Source organism: Acomys minous (assembly GCF_964271855.1).
Source record: "Acomys minous genome assembly, chromosome: 8".
In the NCBI taxonomy this organism is placed as follows: Eukaryota; Metazoa; Chordata; class Mammalia; order Rodentia; family Muridae; genus Acomys; species Acomys minous.
This window is the reverse complement of record NC_140489.1, coordinates 14,147,310-14,167,551: the sequence shown is the minus strand read 5'-3', so window position 1 is coordinate 14,167,551 and position 20,242 is coordinate 14,147,310. Positions and strand designations below refer to the sequence as shown.

The 20,242-nt window shown below is 44.2% G+C and overlaps 1 protein-coding gene across 6 annotated transcripts in view; it reads right to left on the bottom strand.

The window, feature by feature from the left end:
* The window catches only part of ATG2B (autophagy related 2B), a 68,136-nt gene that overhangs the window by 27,681 nt on the left and 20,213 nt on the right, over positions 1-20,242 (bottom strand). For 4 of the 6 annotated variants that reach the window (XM_084792647.1, XM_084792649.1, XM_084792650.1 and 1 more), the window contains exons 7-23: positions 19,039-19,135; positions 18,347-18,532; positions 17,230-17,384; positions 17,037-17,139; positions 14,913-15,174; positions 12,611-12,761; positions 12,007-12,099; positions 11,694-11,882; positions 9,985-10,258; positions 8,351-8,453; positions 7,901-8,096; positions 6,878-7,020; positions 4,046-4,203; positions 3,519-3,691; positions 2,823-2,973; positions 1,148-1,347; positions 964-1,044 (exon numbers count right to left, since the gene is read on the bottom strand). In XM_084792647.1, the coding sequence (XP_084648773.1) occupies positions 964-1,044; positions 1,148-1,347; positions 2,823-2,973; positions 3,519-3,691; positions 4,046-4,203; positions 6,878-7,020; positions 7,901-8,096; positions 8,351-8,453; positions 9,985-10,258; positions 11,694-11,882; positions 12,007-12,099; positions 12,611-12,761; positions 14,913-15,174; positions 17,037-17,139; positions 17,230-17,384; positions 18,347-18,532; positions 19,039-19,135 (2,715 nt within the window). The remainder of the gene's footprint in view (positions 1-963; positions 1,045-1,147; positions 1,348-2,822; positions 2,974-3,518; positions 3,692-4,045; positions 4,204-6,877; positions 7,021-7,900; positions 8,097-8,350; positions 8,454-9,984; positions 10,259-11,693; positions 11,883-12,006; positions 12,100-12,610; positions 12,762-14,912; positions 15,175-17,036; positions 17,140-17,229; positions 17,385-18,346; positions 18,533-19,038; positions 19,136-20,242) is intronic. The other 2 variants (XM_084792648.1, XM_084792651.1) reach the window with 2 other exon arrangements.

Genomic DNA, 20,242 nt, shown 5'->3' with positions numbered 1-20,242 from the left:
CCAGCCCCGAGAAGAATATTTTAAAAGCATTCAATAAAGAAAAAGACAGAAGCTCAAGGCTCCAGTCTTCATAAAGAACAGTAAACATCTTGCTCAAAGTCAGTGTCTTATCTACAATTCTTACTCACAGAAAAATAATGAATTAACCCAACCACAGAATGTCTTTAAAACACATCAGGACCAACAAGATGGCTTAGTAGGTAAAGGCCAAGCCTGATGGCCTGAGTGGGACTCCCAAAAGAAGAGAATCAACTCAAGAAAACTGTCCTCTGACCTCCACACAAACACTGTGGTATGCTCAAGCAAGCAGTCACAGTCACAGTCTCTCCCCCCCTACTCCCCCCCCCCCCTCTCTCTCTCACACACACACACACACACACAATCTTTTATAAATAAATAAAAATTTAGAAAAACATTTTAATGGGCAGTAGAGCAGTCAACATGTGTGAGACCCTGGTTTGGTTTCAGGCATGGAAAATAGTAAATAGGGAGGGAGGGAGGCAGGCAGGCAGGAAGGCAGGCAGATAAACAGGTAGGTACATAAGATAGACAGGCAGACAGGCGAAAAGAAAGAATATTTTGAACCTTAACTCTACTCCATAGGGAGGATTCAACTGGACATTAATTGCAGAAATCCTGATAAAATGACCTGAGACAAAGCTGCACTACTAGCCTGGGGATATGGGGGCCTTTAAAGAGCTTCTGCTTTTCAGCACTCAGCACCACTGGCTCCAAGCTGCCATTGCAACGGGCCTGCCTTTTTTGGGTTGACATCGACAGCAGCCCCGCCACTGAAAAGTTATAGGGACTGCACCTTGAAGAAGAGTCAGCTGCCTTCTGGGTTGTGAGTCTCCTCAAGAAGGCACAGCTACACGCAGTGTGTGCTCATCAGAGCTCACCAAGCTGAGCATTCATGACTTGCAAATGGTATTAAAAGGGCCTGACCCAGGTGACAGCTCTTACCTGCTCATGCCAACTGAGTCCAGCAGGCAGCATTCTGTGCTGTAGAGTGGCTCCTTTCAGCCCCACAGCCACAAGGAACTCCTGCAGCACAGGACAACACAAAGAGCCACATTACTCCACTTACACAGTCACCTCTGGCCAGCTATCAAATCAGCGGGAGCGTTCAGCAGGGTAAGGCACGCACCTTTGTATTGGACTCAGACTTATCGGACAGTATCTTCACTGCCACGGAGAGCATATTCAAATTGTCTCCCGCAACGCCATCCGAGGCAGCTCGGCTGAGGCCATCTTCTTCAGAAGAATAAATTGTAGGTTCCAACCAATGTGGGCGGGTTGAACAGGGCAATCGCGTCTCTATAGGGAGAATGGCTCCATCTACTATGCCTAGATACACAATGAAAGGAAAAACACCAACAAAATGAGCACCTGAAATTAGCTCTATGATTGTTTTGACTTTCACAAGTCAAAACAGAGCTCTGTGCAGGCTGGGTATGTTTTATCCAAAATGCTCAGAATTAGAAGTATTTGCAGTTTTGGGGGAATGTTCACATACATTAAATGATATTGGGGGAGCACAGCTCTGAACAAGACTCATTTTTGTATTGTGTGCATCTCGGACAACAGGTTCAAGGTCATTCATGCAATATTCTCATGTGCCTGGACTTTGAAGGTGCTGGACCTCAAGAGGCCAGGCACAGGATGTCCACTGTGGCAGCACACCATCATCCAGACATGTCTAACACGATTTCCAGGGCAAGCCTGTACTCCTTTGAACCTTATTGAGGGCACAGAGGTCCTTGTGCTCACAGATAACCACTAGAAAAACCAGGAATATTAAACACACAGGATATAAAACTTGTTTTCTGCCCAGAAGGCTGAAAATGGAGGCTGTTAATAGCTGGTGACACCTACCTGTAGGGCCAGGCCACACCTGGCTCCCCAGACTTACAAACAGGAGGTGGGTGACCTCTGCACTACTGTATGACTTGAGACAACACCACGTCCTCCTCAGGCCCTTAAGATGACATATGTAGCCAGACAAAGTGGTGCAAACACCTATAATCCCAGCATTTGGGGAGGCAGAGGTAGGCGGATCTCTGTGAGTTCGAGGCCAACCTGGTCTACAAAGTGAGTTCAAGGCTACACAGAGAAAAAAATGGCACATGCATTCTATCTCTAGAGCCTATGTTCATGGAAGAAGTGCCTCTTAGTACACACAGGATTATGTTACACCAGGAGGCTTTTTTTTCAAATTGTACTGTACTTAAACATGCCTGAAATAAACTGCACGGTGTCAGACCTTAAGTTTGAACCAACCCCAGCTACTGTGTCATATTGAACCGGACTTTCTTCTCACCTCATGCTAATAGTTACGTCATTGTGTTTGCAGAGACCACCACAGAACCTGGCATGGTTCCAGTGGCACAATGGCCAGGAGTCAGCATGCTAGCAACAACCTACTTTTCTTTGTCATTATTGGTATAACTGAAAGCAAAAACTTATGAAAAAGTCCAAAAACAAAAACTAAGATACTAAAGTGCTAGTATCTCCTATTTTGTGCCTGTTCACAAAATTCTGGCAGCTAGTCCAAATTTGGTAAATTTTAGTCAAGTGTGGTAGTGCATAACTATAATCCTAGAACTTGGGAAGCTGAGGCAGGAGAATCTCAAGTTGAGGACCAGTGCTGCCTACATAGTGAGACCTTGTCTCAAAACAAACAAAAACGTTTTCATCTGTAAGGATGATTTTGGCAATAGAGCCAGAACTGCCAACAGAAAATAACTTGTCACACAGTTGTCCTGATCCAGCAGGACATGCGGGTGCTAAGCAGAGGAGAAGGACATGCAGGGCACTCCTACCTTTGTGGTATAGACTGAGACTGCTGCAATGCAAGCAGATGTAGTGCTTGTCATCAAAACCTTCATACTTCGTCACACAGAACAGTGAGCCACTATTGAATTCTAACCAGAATTCACCATGCTTATTTTCCATCAGGTCTCCATCATCTTGCTAACAAAGCAACCAGGAAACAAAACAAAATAAAACACAATACACATCAAGTCACTTTTTTGGGTCAAATTTCAGTACCATGGACAGAACCTAGAATTTTGTGCCCAGTAGGTGGCCTCTTAGTCACCAAGTCCAGGCCCCAGCAACCATTATTTAAATGCAAAAGGAAGAATGTCTCCTGGCACGCTTATTCTGAATCTAACTCAGGAAAGTCCCCCACTTCACGGAAAGCAGTTTAATTCTTAAGCTATTCAACACCCTAAATAGTGAATAAAAACACTGAATAATATGTGGGCTACCTACATGAGTCTTCTGCAACAAATGTTCTTTTAAAATGAGGAAGTATAAATTTACAGTTACTGTCCTCACTGGCGATTTCAGCATTTGCTTTTAAAGGGGTCCTTACAGCTAGGTCAGCACAAAAGCTCACTGCGGAAGTAGCTGCGCCACCTGGCATCTCAGAACACTGCTCTGCCCAGCTGCACCCCCGCCCCACTAACAGGACCCCACCCACTTCATTACAGGACACTGTGCCACTAACATACCTTTACATCTGTGAACACTGCCATTAATCCATGATTGATATTCAGAAGGACTGAGAGGAAACTCTGAGAGTTCTTGTTCTGAGAGTCCAACTTTTTTTTCCTACGGGAACGATAGTTGGGATCAACAGCAGAAAAATACTGCAAAGTCTCTTCTTCAGATCCGCTGTCTTCATCTACGCAGGGAAAAGACCTACTATTACAGATTCTGACAGCTAAGCAAGGCAGCAGCTTACAAATGATCACGAGAGCCCTCCACATTGCTGCAGAGGGCTGAGCGATTAGAGATGGCCTCCTCAAGGGACATTCAACCAGGTGCGTGATCACACTGAAGACCACACATTTGAGCAGCAAAGCTCTTCTCAGAACAGACACAGAAATGGGAAGATATTCATAGAAGTTTCCAAGGAAATTACAGAATTCAGACAGAAAACAAAGTCCAGGCACATTTTTAAATTGACAATTAAAAGGGTAACTACTCTTAGAAATAAATGAGGCACTTATACTAGAACAAACGTAAACTACATTACCATAGTGGAGTGCAGATTTAAAGGGACTGAAGCTGTCTTTGCTGAAGGTGTTTATCAGCTGACTGGCCACCGAGAGCCCAATGCCACAGGAAATGTTTTCAAGTGTCTCCACAGGTGAAGGAGCTGTTGGCTCCCAGAGAAGCAAATCATTAAAGATCCTAGAAATACAAAGTGCAAAATGAGCAGACACTGAGATCCCTTCACAGGAGCATGTGCGTGATGCAGTTTCAGATGGGAAATGGAAGCTGACCCTGCGAAGGTCTAAGACAGCAGTGCCATGCTGTCAGTGAGAAAGCTGCTGCCACGGTTATAAAGCAAGAGCTGAGAAAGGAATCTGGGATTGGACACCTAACTAGACGCTCGCCTAGTGTCAGCCGTGTTAATGCACTCAAAGCCCTAATCATAGCTCTAAGTGTACTTTAAAGGTAGATGCTAACTACAGATCAAAACTCACAGACAACCAGGCGTAGTGAAGCACACCTTCAATCCTAAGAGGCAGATGCAGTCTTAGGCCAGTCTGGTCTACACAGCAAGTTCTAGACCAGCTACGGCTGCATAGTAAGACCCTGTCTTTAAAAAAAAAAAAAAAGCCCAACTCCCAAATGTCAGGAGGAAGAAAAACTGTTCAGTGCATGATGACAGCTTTTATTTGGCAAATTGCGCTAGAGATCCGCTCAGCTGTCCTTCCCACTGGTCCCATGGGGCAGACACTGGGAGAATCACTACCCCACTTTACTCACGAAGAAACCACTACTCAAAGCATAAGTGATCTCCCCAGGTCACATTGTCAAACAGTAGAAAAGCTGATTAGAGCCTGCTCCCAATTCGATCCTTTGTCTAGAGTAGGTGAGACAGCTTATCTTCCCTGAGAAGGCAAAGGATGAATGCAGCCACGGGAAGCAAGGACAGACATCTACTCCCTAAGAAGGCACTAGAAGAGCCACGGCAGGCTGCCTGCTGCCTCTTCAATAAAGACTTGCTACTACATCCTTCTGCCCAGTGTTAAGAAAACTGCAATTTCACCATGCGCTCTAGGTTTGTGCCACTACACCTCCTTCGCCTCATCTGTTCCCATCACGCCCTCTGACTGCTCCTTGCAGCCTCAGAGACTGCCAGCACTACCGGCCTGAGAAGGACTTAAGCCTAATTGCCTTGGTCTGTGTACAGCCTAGCAGCTGTCACATGGCACATGCCTGGCAAGGAAAGGACAAGGTGATGACTCATGGAAGGACTGTAAAGCCCAGCGTGAATACCAATCAAGGTGCCAAGAGAAGCAGCAGCAGCCCTCCCACCCCAGAGGAAGCCGGCACCCAGGCAGCTCCAGAGCTTGAGGCTCGAGAGAAGCAAGAGGAAGAAGGCAGCACTAAGCACCATGATGCAGTGGGAAGCGGTGTCGGGAAGGACACTGGAGACACAGCACTGAAAGATGGCATACCTCAGACACACCACATTGACAGCTATATCCCCAAGCAGTATTGTTTGTTATAGGACAAAGAAGCCAAGGCCTGTAAATCCAGACTCTGGCCTGAGGCACTGTTACTGTGAAGAGTGAAGGCAAAGGGCAGCCTCTCCTTAGGAAGAGTTCTTCCTTTGCCAAGCTTCCTACAGCCGAGTTCAGAGTATGTGGCCTGTGAGTTTCACATTCTTGTTTATATCTGGGTCTAAGCAGTCTTTGGTTATTTTTAGTTTGAAACAGGATATTAGGAAGCTCTGGTTTTGAAATCATGATCTTCATCCTCAGGCTTCCTAGAGCTCGGTTATTGGAACATGGCACTTTATTCACTTACTTTAAAAGAAGTTTGCAGTTTTTTAAAATAAATAAGACTGATGAGATGGCTCAGCAGGTAAACACACTTGCCACCAAGCCTGACCACCTAAGCTTAACCCGAGGCCCATGGGGTAGAAGGAGAACCAACTCCCAGAGCTGTCTTCCTACACACACACACACAACACCACACACACACACACACACACACACACACATACACACACACACACACACACAACCACACAGATACATACACAAACATATACATATACCACACACAAAAAACATATGCATACATACTACACACATGCACACACACCACACACACATATACACACCACACAAAGACATACATACCAAACACACATACACACATCACACACACCACACAAACACATACACACACCATACACACCACATAAACACACACACTAAATTAAATAAATGTTTTAACAATGAAAACTTTATTTAAAGTGCCTCCATTTTCTTCCTATATCCTGATGGCTTGGTATGTAAAATCTTGTCAAGACTACTGAACTAAACTATACCTCCGTACCCTAAGACTCACAAACTGAAGTCCATGAGGGAACCCAGAGACCCTAAGATGTAGCACACCAAGGCCTACCTGACACCAGCAAACCCCTCTACAGAAGACAGTCTCTGCGAACTTGTTTGTACCACAGGCCAGACACTGTTCTGTGACTTAATCCTCAGTGGCTTGCTGGGTGAACCCTGGTGCCATCTCCATTTGGCAGATGTATGAACTAGATGGCAGAGACTTGAGGAACTATGCACAGTCACCAGAGTCTATGACCCAGAATTCCATTCACTCTATTTCCTAGGTAGAAGAATTGGATTATTTAAACATAATAAAAGTTTTGCTTACAAGGCGTGGTGGTGTTACTGTTGTTTCTACAACAGACACAACGCAGGGTGGGGCACTCAGCTACAACAGCAGTGCACAGGGTAGCAGCTCCTTGAGCAACATCAGCAGTGAGTGCAACAGTACCAAGGCAGAGAATGAAAGCAGGAGTGCCTAGAGGCAGCGGGCAGCTCAAACTCACCTGTTGTACAGCTTTTCGTAGAAGCTTTTGTTGGGCAGGGTCATGTGAATGTTTGGCAGCAGAAGCTCCAGCACGTAGTGAGAGTTGCTGATGGCTTTATCCTGAAACTCTGTCATCTCGACAGGGTCTCCGGGCATCACCATCTGAAACATAATAGTTTCGTGTGAGAAAAAGCATCAAAGAAGCCACCTACATTTAAAATATAAGTAGCGTTTTTTTGTTTGTTTGTTTGTTTTACTATATGAGTAAGAAAACTAGCATAACCTTTAACAAGGGAGAATACACAGTAAGAAACATAGATATCAATCTTGGAGTTACAAACTAGTACAAAGAATACAAATTATTTTTGTTGTTGTTATTGCTCTTTGGGAGTCCTTGCTGGTGATGTTACTATTGTTTGTACAAGAGGGTTTTGTAATATCTCCTAATCTGGCCTCAAACTTGTAATCCTCGTGCCTCCACCTCCCATGTGTTAGGATTATAGTATTCCTTCAAAAATAAAGAACTAGCCAAGTGTAGTGGCACAGGCCTATAATCTCACAACTCAGAGGCAAGAGGACCACAAGTTCAAAACTAACCTGAGACACAAAGAGAAAAGGAAGGAACGGATGGGGGAGGAGGAGAAGGGGGAAGCATCTCTGTGTGCTGGAATGAGGGCGCCCTGCAGGGGGGAAGCATCTCTGTGTGCTGGGATGAGGGCGCCCTGCAGGGGGGAAGCATCTCTGTGTGCTGGGATGAGGGCGCCCTGCAGGGGGGAAGCATCTCTGTGTGCTGGGATGAGGGCGCCCTGCAGGGGGGAAGCATCTCTGTGTGCTGGGATGAGGGTGCCCTGCAGGGGGGAAGCATCTCTGTGTGCTGGGATGAGGGCGCCCTGCAGGGGGGAAGCATCTCTGTGTGATGGGATGAGGGCGCCCTGCAGGGGGAAGCATCTCTGTGTGCTGGGATGAGGGCGCCCTGCAGGGGGGAAGCATCTCTGTGTGATGGGATGAGGGCACCCTGTAGGGTTCATCACCCTGCTCTTACCTGCTCATTCTCAAACATTACTCTACGAGAGGAAAAGGGGGATGGCGCTGGCCGCCTCAGGTCACAGACATCTTTCAGGGAATGAGCCCCTCCCTCCTCCTCCTCCTGGTAATGGCCATCATTCTCTTCCTCCTCCTCAGCTGCTATTCTCTCCAAAATGGAATGCATGGCTGGTGGATTTATCTTCAATACCATTCTGATCACAAAGATAAATTGAAAAGTCAAGAAGTATAAGCAACATGTTTATTTTATACAAATGTATACGATGACCACTGATTAAATGTTACTTTGATTAGACTGATCAAAGCCCATGCCTACTGTAACCCACTTACAGACAGGTCGACTTCACAGCATATACCTCTAGTAAGTAAGTGGACATTAGCAGTGTACTCTTGGCTAACCAAAAGCTCCACATTTTGACAATTCCATTACACCCCTGCATTTGCTTACCGTGGCCAGTCAAAGTCATCTGAGGATGCTGTGTCTCCATCTACTCCACCAGACACATGGAAAAACTTGACAGATGGCCCTCCCTTCTCCTCCTGGAATGACCCTATGGAACCAAGATGGCTTTACTGCAATGCTCTCCTTCTCAAATGCTCAGAACTCTCTAAACCAGGATATTATTATCCACACTGCCTCATTCTCTGCAACACTCATTCATTTGTTCCTGCTTTAATGTGGCCTGTGCTAGGCAGAATGTGCAGACAAATATGCCAGTTTTTAATCAAATTAAAATTCTTAACTAGTGTTTCATGTGTAAGATACACTGATTATAACATGGTAAATTTGTCAGTCACTAGCTACTGAGTACTGGTGATGATTTCCTTGTATGTATTTGAGGGCACCGGTAACCTCTTTATCACTCACCATCTTACTCCTTTGAGGCAGGAGCTCACACTTTTATTGGCTAAGCTGACAGGCAGCAAGCCCCAGGGACCACCCTCTACCCACAAGCACTGGGGCTTCAGGCACGTGTGAGCCCACGCTCAGCTTGTTACACGGTGTTGGGATCTGAACTTGGGTCTTTGTGGTTTTGCATCAAGTCCTCTTAACCACTGAGCCACCTCTCCAGCCCCAATTATTTCTCCACAGAAGAAAAGTTCATAGTTTGGAACTATAGCTCAGTGGTACAGCAGCTGCCCAGCCTATAAGACCATGAACTCAGTCCCCAGCATGGCAGAAAAGAAAAAAGAAAAGATTATGGAGCTAACTGGCCAATGAAAACATAAAGATACACATTCTCTTCTATGTGTATTTTGTACGTGCAGACTGACTACCGCACTGGCTTCTCACGGCCTTCACTAGCTTTCCTCTAAATCAGAGAGCTGCAGCCAACAGAGATAAAGGACGACAGCATGCACATAAACATCCTCTCATGAGGAAGTCACTGGCAAACGCCTATTTAAGAATCCCCCCTCACTACCTGTACAGGCACAGATGCAGGAGATCCGTGTCAGGCTTTCAAAGATGTCCCAGGAGGGAGCTAGTGTGATGACTAAGAACTCAGGCTATGGTGACAGATTTGTCCTTACCACCTGTGAGCTGGCGAGACATTTCTCTTCAGCTACAGATCAGGAAATGTAACATATGCTGGTAATGACAACTACAGGAAATGACAGCACATATGTGACCTGCACAGTACAGGATCTGGCAGAAATCGCACTCAGGCTATCCAGTCCCTATCAGCACACAGTAAGTGGCAGGTGATGATTAAAAATGGTTAATGCACTGGGTGTGGTGGTGCATGCCTTTAATCCCAGCACTTGGGAGGCAGAGGTAGGTGGATCACTGTGAGTTCAAGGCCAGCCTGGTCTACAAAGCTAGTCCAGGACAGCCAAGAGAACAGAGAAATCCTGTCTCAACACACACACACACACACACACACACACACACACACACACACACACACACCTAACATGACATTCTTACAAAACTTAAAAACTTCCCAAGAGCAAATCAATCATTGTGTTGCACCTTTTCTTAACTATGCTAAATCTGCACACAATTCTGGAGGAAAGCTGTGCTCTGTTCGCTAACAGTGTCCCCAAGTTTGCCATCTTCGGCGCTGTACTCAGTCTTACCAGCCAGCTCTCTAAAAGTCAGCTCCAGTTTAGTTTGCTCCGGAGTGGATCCTCCCACAAACTCCGTCTTAGCCTCCAGATCTGTGACTGCCAAATGGAGGGTCTCCTTCTGAAGTGACTTCTTAAACCAGGGTCCTCTTTCCTGGTCTGATCGAAGATCAGGAATGGGGAAGCGGATAGAGAGCTGCAGAGCTGGGGTGGCAACTTGTACAGACACCCGGCGGTTCGCAGGGCTGTGTGAGTCCTCTAGAAACACTTCAGTGAAAGCCTTGTGCTGAAACAGACGTAAAGGACGGTGCTCAGCACTTCCGCACATTCTATCACCACTTCCCCACGTGCCACAGTGTCTGCACACAACTCAACAGACCACTGCCATGTTAACAGAAGTCGAGTTCTCATTTTCTACAAAATGTATTCAAACTAACAAAGCCTTCAACATTCATCTTCTGAGACAGTGTCTGGCCTCTCAGAAGCTTCCTTCTTACGGCAGACTGGGACTTTTAATTGCAGATAAGGCAGGCATAAAGGTAATGAATGGGCTTTCTCATGGCATTTTCTGCCCACACACGTCATTATGCTTTGTTCCCATTCCTCCTTGTCCCCATCCCTCGCTCGTCTAGCAGGTACCCTTTCTTTTCTGAAGTTAGAAACCAGGAATTTTCACAGATCTATCTTATCTCTTCCCTGTTCGGTTTTCTCGCACAAACTCCACCGTCAAACTTAGGGCATCTAGGCAATGATCTGGTCATGGCCAGGTTAACAACAAATACAGAGGCTGGCCTATAGCCTTAAAAGAACTACCAACAGGCGGCTATGAAAAAGAAGGACTGCTGCTTTAAACACCACCAACTAAGGGCAAAACAATAAGCAGGAAATAAAATGGCTCCGCCCTTTCTTTCCCTTCTTTTCCTCAGCCGGTCTCAAGCCACAGCCCTCCTGCTTCAGCCCCAGAGCAGCTGAGCGCTGGGCACTCGCTGTTGCGCTGACTTCTCACTAGAGCCGCCTGTCAGGCTGGGCCTGCTCCTACAGTGCACACGCCACATAACAAACTGAGCAGAATAATGCAGTGTGATGCCCAGCGTCACTCCTCATTCTCAAGTCATTTCTGTGCTCTTTGGCCTTCACTTTTTACATCGTCCACAGTTATTAAACGTATTAAAATAAAATTTCATGAATATGTTTACAATATTTTTCAAAATCCAAAAACAGAAGTCGAATCCCACTGTGCTACAATCAAACGCTGTCAGCTGGTGTGCCTAGTCATTCCTCCTCTGCACAGTGACCTTTCTGTCTTGTTTTAACATCAACCTAGGGGAAGCCAGGCAGAGTGGCTTCCTAAGGCGAAGGCTGATGCAGGAGGAACCCAGCTGTGCTCCTGGCCAACCTGGACTATCTCAGAAGATTGAAAAGAGATTTGTACAGAGAGACACTCTACTTCTCACTTTATCCTTCCTGAGGTGCCTTCTTTACCCAGCTGATACCACACAGCACACCCTGCTGGAAATGCAACAGGAAATGTCTTTCAGTGGCATTACCAAAACTCACCTAGCTAGTATGAAGACAAAGAAGTGCCACAATTGAGAAAGTCTATTTTTTTAATATTATGAACAATATTGCTCTAATATATAATCTATTAGGACTTTTCTCAGAAATTTCCCCAATAAGCATAATAACTATTTATGCTTATGTGCAATTTTCTGTATACTTACCAAACTAATATGTTTATTATATGAAGCATACATGTGTGAGGCCATCATCTCTACTGTAGTGAGCTTCTGTGGTTGAAGCAAGGAATTTAACCTATCCACGATACTGATGTCCAGCTCGCAACACACCGGATTTAATTTAATTTGCAATTCTGCCTTCTGAGGAACTGAACTAAGTCTTGCTTGATTACCCTTTAAAGAAGAAAGGCACAATATAATTATTGACAAAACTATAAAAGTAGTTTAAAAACTTACAACTCTGACAAAGTAAAGACCTAGCACCAGTGGCAGCGGTGGCCACTCGGATGTCCCTCACCTGCGGTCCCCTCGTCTCACAGTGCTTATAGTGAAGCTGGAGGCACACGGGGAGCTGGACGGCGGCCCCTTCTTTGGAATGGAACGTCAGAAGCTTAAAGACAGGATGGAGATGAGTTACAGCTAGCATAGTAAGCTGCAATCCACCACAGAAATCAGGAGATGAAGCCGAAATCAACCATGTAAACTACAGAGGAAGTTCCATAGGTGGGAAGAGTGCCCTGAAGTCAGGAAAGCAGCCCTAAACTGCCTTTCTGTCACCTCCTAGCAACGTCAATCTCACTCAAGCAGCCTAGAGCCTTGAGACTCAACACTTCATTTGCAGGGTGCAGACAAAGGCTCAAACAGATCAGCAGCTAAAGACTTTGAAAACAAAAAACAGGCCCATAAGCTGTTTGCCTCCTCAAGTAACTCTTTCATTTAAAATGTTTTAGCTTCACAAAATAACCTTAAAGGACACACTTTAACATTTTTTTCAATAATCACAAATATAAAAAAATAATACTAGCACACTTTGTGATGCTGGTGCATTTTAAAGAAAACTATTGTTGCTCATCCAACTCTTAAAATGTAAAACAAATCTAAAAGTCATGTTCAGCATTTACCTCTGTGTAGTGGGGAGGGACAGAATGAAAATCCGTAGGGAACAGACACTCCAAAAGCTCCATCTGCCCAATGGACATGTCGGTGCTAAAGTGCCGAGAAGCTGACCGTTGTCTCTGCTCATAGGACACTTTGATTCCAGTACCTATAAATCTATGATTTTTAAAAAAACCATTTAAGGGTCTCCACGTGCTTCTAGATTAAACAACATAGCATGAGCATGCAAATGTTAGTAGTATATAATTATATACAACATAATATTATATGTAATAAAAATACAATAATGCATGCTTACTATAACAAGTTCAAGCTATTAGTGACCAATTAATATCCCTAAGAGCTTCACGTTTCCTATTCCTTAACATCTCTACTATGAGAAATTTCCCAGGATGCCTGTACTGCCCAACAGTGCCCTTCCTTCTTCCACACCCCAAGCTTACACTGCAGTGGATACAATAGCTCAGTCTTGCCAGGCATCATGGCACACACATGCCGTCAATACCAGCACTTAGGAGACAGATGGATCTCTTAAAGTTTGGGGGCAGTCTAGTGCATACCAAGTTCCAGACCAAGCAACATTACATAATAAAACCCTGTGTTAAAATGAAAAAAACTTTTTTAAAAAAAGTATGAAATGGTTTTTTGTTTTATTTATTTATTTATTTATTTTGGTTTTTCGAGACAGGGTTTCTCAGTGTAGCTTTGGGTGTCCAGGACTCGCTGGCCTTGAACTCAAAGAGATCTGCCTGCCTCTGCCTCCCGAGTGCTGGGATTAAAGGCGTGAGCCCAGCTCAATGAAATGGTTTCTTAAAACAATCTAAAAACATCCATTCAAGCCAGGCATGGTGATGAGTACCTGAAATTCTGGTACTCAGGAAGATGAGGCAGGAAGACTGTGAGTTTGAGACCAGTGTTTTTGACAGTTGATATTGTCTCAGAAGCCAAGAAACAAAAATCATGCAGTGTTTTAAAACTTCAGCTGACAGAGTGCACAGTTTTTGTGCCATATTTCCTACAGGCAGATATTTGGAACTCTGACAAAACTGAGGAAAATGTTCTTTCAATTTGGTAAGAAGTACTATACGGTCCTAACCTATAGAGCATCTTTTGATGGGAGTCATAAACTACTTCCCATGTTAGTGTTTATTTGTTTGTTTGAGACAGGATCTCTCTGTGTAGCCTTGGCTGTCCTAGACTCCCTTTGTAGACCAGGCTGGCCTCGAACTCACAGAGATCCATCTGCCTCTGCTTCCCTGAGTGATGGGATTATAAGGGTTTGCCACCACATTGGGCTCACAAGTTAATTTTAACACTCCAGAAAACTTTACCTTTTAAAAAACCCTCAAGCTGGGAGTAAGGGTTCAGAGCTTAGCTGGCAGAGCACTAGCCTTGCACGCATGAAGCCCTGGTACAACTCCTGGCATTGCCTAAAACCAAGCAGGGTAGCTCACACCTATCACCTCAGTGGGTTGAGGCAAGTGTTCAAGGTTATCTTAGGATGCCTAAAAGTTGAGGCCAGACTAGACTATATTCACGAGATCCTGTCTCCAAAACGGGGTGTTCTCTAAATACATAAATTATACAAAATTTTATAGGTCACATTCATATTAAAATACACAGCATTTGAATGCTAACCCTATATTTGCTGGTATAGTCAGCTCATCTACTAGGCCTCATATCATGAAGGGTCATGGCTATAAGAATCAGCAGAAAGGCCAGCTGGTAGTGGCACATGCCTTTAATCGTAGCACTTGGGAGGCAGAGGCAGGTGGATCACTGTGAGTTTGAGGGCAGCCTGGCCTACAAAGTGAGTCCAGGACAGTCAAGGCTACACAGAGAAACCCTGTCTCAAAAAACAAAACAAAACCAAAAAGCAACAACAACAAAGAATCAGCAGAAAATGAAGTGCTCAACTCTTGGCCCAGGCTTGGTATTACTCCCTACCTCAGGGCCTAGTGCCAGGCCTTTCCCAAGCTCTTCCTCATCAACCCCACCCTCGCCACCACCATCATTTCTGTCACCGCCAGTGGCAAAAAGAACCATTCCCATGACTTCAACAGTGATGGCAGGGGTGATGGCAAAATGTGGTCACACAAACTTGGCAGAAGCAGGGAGGGAGCTACAAGCCAGCTAGATGTGCACCCGCACTGCTCTCACAGTACGCAGTGTGAAGGAGTGAGCCCACGGAAGCATCCCTGCAGGCCTGCACTGTCATCCATTAAAAGCCACTGCAGGAAGGTGAGGGGGTGCAAAAGTATGTACTGGATTCTTTCTGAAGTATCATTAGTACCTGCGAGAGCTCACCTAAGGTGATCGTGTGAACAAGCGTCTGCAAAGACTGCGCGGAAAGACTTAAAATCTTCCGCTGACAATCTTGTTGGGTCCATCTTTTCTATACAAGAGAAGAAAGCAATGGCCATGGGTGTCAATGGATTGACGTTCAGAGATGTTTCCGCTGGAGACAAAGGATCGATGTGGAGCACTGAGACTGAGAAGATACCCACAGCCAGTCTGCAGATAAACTCCGGCCTGGATTCATCCACTGAGACAGACCTAGATGGGAGAGCTGAGACACATCAAGTTCTGTGAGTGACAATTACAAGCAGCACCTTAGCTGTAGGAGAGTAAGCACAAGCAGCTAGACGGACAGCAGACATCTTAAAACGATGCTACCCTGCCCCCTCTGCAGGACTCTTGGACCTGAAGTACAAGAGTCCATCTCAGTAAAATGAAATTTTTGCACAACAAAACTGTCTTAGAAAAAAAAAATCTGAGCCAGGCATGGTGGCACAAGCATTTATACTCAGCATTCAGTAGGCAGAGGCAGGCCTGGTCTACAAAGAGAGTTCCAGCACATCCAGGGTTATTATACAGAGAAATCCTGTCTTCAAAAAACAAAACAACATCAACAAAATGCGCCATGCACCAAAAGCAGCACACCAAATTCTCCTGTAAGTTTAGCAATTAGTCTAGCTAAATTTTGAATAAGGATCAAAAATGCAGAACAATGGTAAGCAATTGCCCAGTGTGGTCAAAGTACTAAGTTCAATCCCCAGTGCACAATCAAAACTGCAATTTTCTTCCAAACAATATAAAAAAGATGAAAAAACTTCTTGCCGGGTGGTAGTGGCCCACACCTCTAATCCCAGCACTCAGGAAGCAGAGGCAGGTGGATCGCTGTGAGTTCGAGGCCAGCCTGGTCTACAATGCAAGTCTAGGACAGCCACGGCTAACACAGAGAAACACTGTCTCGAAAAACAAAACAAAAAGAAAAGAAAAGAAAAGAAAGTCTTCTCAGGAAGCTAGGGTATAATTTAATGGTGCAGCAATAGCTGGGTACTGCCAAGGTCTCAGGTTCTAGGTCCAACACTACATATGTGCTTACATACACACATAAACACACACATACACATATAAACACACACATACATTCACACACAAAAATACATATACATGCACGTGCACACACATGCTTATACATACACACGTATGCACACACACACAAATACACATACCCTACACAAACATCAAACATAAACACATAGACATTCATACACACATTACACATATGTACACACACAAATCACAAAGTTTTAAATTGTAATGATATGAAACATATGATAGATTTTCCCATAATATCCATGTATTTAAACAGACAAAGAAACTGGGGCTGGAGAGAGGCTCAGAGGTTAAGAGCACTGGCTGCTCTTCCAGAGGTCCTGAGTTTGATTCCCAGCAACCACATGGTGCCTCACAACCTCTTCTGGCGGGAAGGCAGAACACTGTATACATAATAAATAAATCGAGAGAGAGAGAGAGAGAATACACAAAGAATAAAATAAGAACCAGGTATATTAGCTGGGTGGTGGTGGCACATGGCTCTAATCCCAGCACTTGGGAGGCAGAGGCAGGCGGATCGCTGTGAGTTCGAGGCCAGCCTGGTCTACAAAGCGAGTCCAGGACAGCCAAGGCTATACAGAGAAACTCTGTCTCAAAAACCCAAAAATAACAAAAAACAAAAAAACAAAAACAAAAAGGACATAATGAATAAGTAACTATTCTAAAATATTTTTCAGTGAACTCTTCAATTATTCTTTTCTTTCTAAACTTTGTGACTGTCATAGACTAAAAGAGAAATTATTAAAGAAACACATACAAAATACAATAGTACAGAATGCAGGCTGGCTATGTGCAAAGCCCTGAATACAATCCCCAGGAGCACAGAAATAAAAGTAGATGGGTGATTGATAAATAGATGATAGAGATAGATAGATAGACAGATAGATAGATAGACAGACAGACAGACAGACATAGACAGCAGATAATGGATCAGATCTTTATTCTGAAAGGAGAGAGGAGAAAAAATATATATTATTTTTAAAGATACTTTTCTCCTTTTAATTTTCAAAGCCTCTGTTGGAAACTAACCAGCTTTTTGTAAAGACGCTGGGTGGACCAAGTCAGACTGGAACGCTGGCCCTCTTACTGGCTGTTCTTTGTGGTCGGCAAACTCTCCCCAAGTTGGCTGAAGCTACAAAAGATTAGATTTTAAATACATGAATAAAGTCTAGGATCTTAGAAGTACCTTTTGAAGAACAGAAGAAATGAAGCAACACTTTACCACAGTAGCAGTTAGCGGAGCTCCTGCAGGCGTGTTTGTGTATGTACTAGTCAGCGATAACTCCAGGTCCATGTGTGGAGGGTCCCCCAGGGGTGGAAGCGAGGACAGACTATGAGACATGTCCATGTCAGCCATGGAGAAGAAAACTTCTTCTTCTGGAGAGAATTAAACTTCGTCATCCATGATACATCCACCAATGTGCTCTTTCCAACAGTTTAGTGACACTAACAAAACCCTGCTTGTGATTATCTGAGGCATGCTGTCTGTCACTTCCGCTGGAGTAGCATGTCTGAGCATGGCCATTAGCAGCACAATAAAGATTATATTGTACAAGGTCAGCAAAAGGTCCCCTGAACGCCTGTGGCTTTGTATGACATGCAGCAATACAGGAAATGCTTAGTTGTCATATAGCAATTTACAAGGTAAAATTCAGATTTTCACATGGCATCAGCTTACACAGGGCCCTGGGCTTTATTTCCAGTACCAAGTTGTAAACAATAAAATTGTATAGCTATAATACATTCTCTGGTTTTTCATTGGTACAGCTATTTCCCAGATGGGAAGGAGGGACCAGAGACATTTAGAATTCCATTGACAGTTCAGTGCCTTCTCTCTAGTGACTGTCTGACCTTCACACAAAGCAAGCTTGTTACGTCTAAACGTTCTTGAGTAGACTTTAATTTTCTATTTGGTTCAACATTTCACATTTCAACAGTCTTGCTATTTACACTAGCACTCATATAGTCCAAAATCCCTGTAACATATAATATGGTGGGTCACAATCATACCAAGAAGATGGAAAGGTCAGCAACATTTCCTACTTAAGGGTATTTGCTGCTCATAGTCACATGAGCACACAGTGACAAAATGGCAGTTATTCCCAAACTATTGATATGTAGATCTACATGACTTCCCTTAGGGGAAAAATACTATCACTTACAAGACCAACTATACACTTGACAATAGTAACGCTGGCGCCCACTGCTGGTGCGCTCCTGCACTACAGGTGGGCCAGGAGAACAGAACCAAATGTCCCCGCTGGACTTCTGACCAGAATCAAGTCTAACTCCACATCTGGGACAGTGTGGGTCTGGTGTCAACTGCTTGAGCTGCTTACCACGGCTAGAAGGTGTGCGAGCCGTTTCTGTCTCATAGAAGCTTTTCTCTGAAGACACACCCATAGAGAGGGAATCTTTCCTCAGGTAATACCGGTTTAATTCCATCTGAATTCGATACTCATCTTCCTGCTGCATGGGTCGATTTTTCCTGTCTTTATTAGCTAACCCTAATTTGCTAGAATTTTCTACAAGTATAGAAAAGAAAAACAAAATTAAATGTGTAAGTTAGTTATTTAAGCATTTCTTTCCCAAACCCCATTTATCCAATACAAATGGTAACTTGACCACACTAGTAGAAAAATCACTTTTATATCAATCAGAGGTCTAAGCAACAGTTTTTTTAAAAGGTGTTACATGACTCACTCTGTACACAAATTATATGGTTTTTGCTTTGTTTGGTTTGGTTATATGAAATATATGAAATACCAAATACTTTGGTCTCTAACCAAAGACATGGATCAGAACATTTTTTAAAATAATTGTGACACAAATAATCTGAATGTAAATTTACACCACGATAATTTACACCAGATTTAAAAGATCTGATCCAATAAAGTGATTAGGATCTCTACTCATAATACAACTATACTGTCACATACCCCAAAATCATGCATTCTCATCTATGTATGCTGTATATTTTCACCTACGAGTTTCAAGAATTACAGGAAATACCCACAACAGTCATACTTGCCTGGTCCAGCGATAGCTGCTAGCATATCCAAAAGCAGGTGCACCTGCCTTGGTGACAGGAATAGATGAATGGAGTCTATCTGTCCATCAACATCCAACTTAAAAACATAACAACAGTTGAGAATAAATACATCGCCAGCTCATCATCAGGAACTGGGCAGTGGCATAAGAATCACCCTGGTCTTGGGCAGCTTCACCTTCACCTAATACTTATTAATTCACACACTCTCAACGGAAGGACATAAAGACCAGCAACTGTTGTTGCAGGAAGGAAAACCCTGAGAAACTCCATGTCAGCAAGTCCAGCATCATACCCCCTGTCTCTACATCTCTGGAGGCCATAGAACACACAATCAACAACACAGTACTCATCACCCTCAGACCAAACAAATCCTCAGAACCAATGAAGCGCAAGTCTGTAAGCCTGGCTCAGTCACTGTGCCTCCTCACAGCATGCCTCTCAGATGCCTACCAGGCTGGATGGCTGCTTTCCTTGCACACAGGCTGGAAGCCACAGCTAAATTCAGACATAAAGCAGTGTTGTGTTGTTTTGTTTTGCTTTTATGATACAGGGTTTCTCTGTGTAGCCTTGGCTGTCCTGGACTCACTTTGTGGACCAGGCTGGCCTCGAACACACATTGATCTGGGATTAAAAGCGTGCGCCACCATGCCCAACTTCAGAAAGCAGAGTTAATGGGCTCTCTATGCACACTTTTCCCTCATGTTTGTCTCATTTTGTGTAGTGAACACCGAGCCATCACCCGGCTCCTACTGTTTCTGTATTACAGACAAGGAAACAGATCCACAAAGCAAAGCTCAGGTGGAACCTAGGCAGACACAAAGGCAAAGCTCCTACTCCTCCACGGCACGCTCTCCTGGTGCGCCTACAGACACAGTGCTTTATGGGGTTCCTTCCACACTGCAGATGGCTAGCCCACATCCTTAACTAAGGCTGGGCAGAGTGGGGAAATGTGTTTGTTACTAAACAAGTCTGTTTCTTGGATTGAAACCACAATTTCTAGTTTTTATTAGGATGGAAAATCAGGAGTTTCATTTTTAATGTCATAGGAATATTTCATTATTGGTACATTTTGAATTTGGAATTCAAGGAACAAAGTACTCACTGCTTTCTTTTGAAATATGAAATACTGAAACTGACAACAAAGCGCTTTTCAACTCAGTGCAATATGGAAACAGAAAATCCT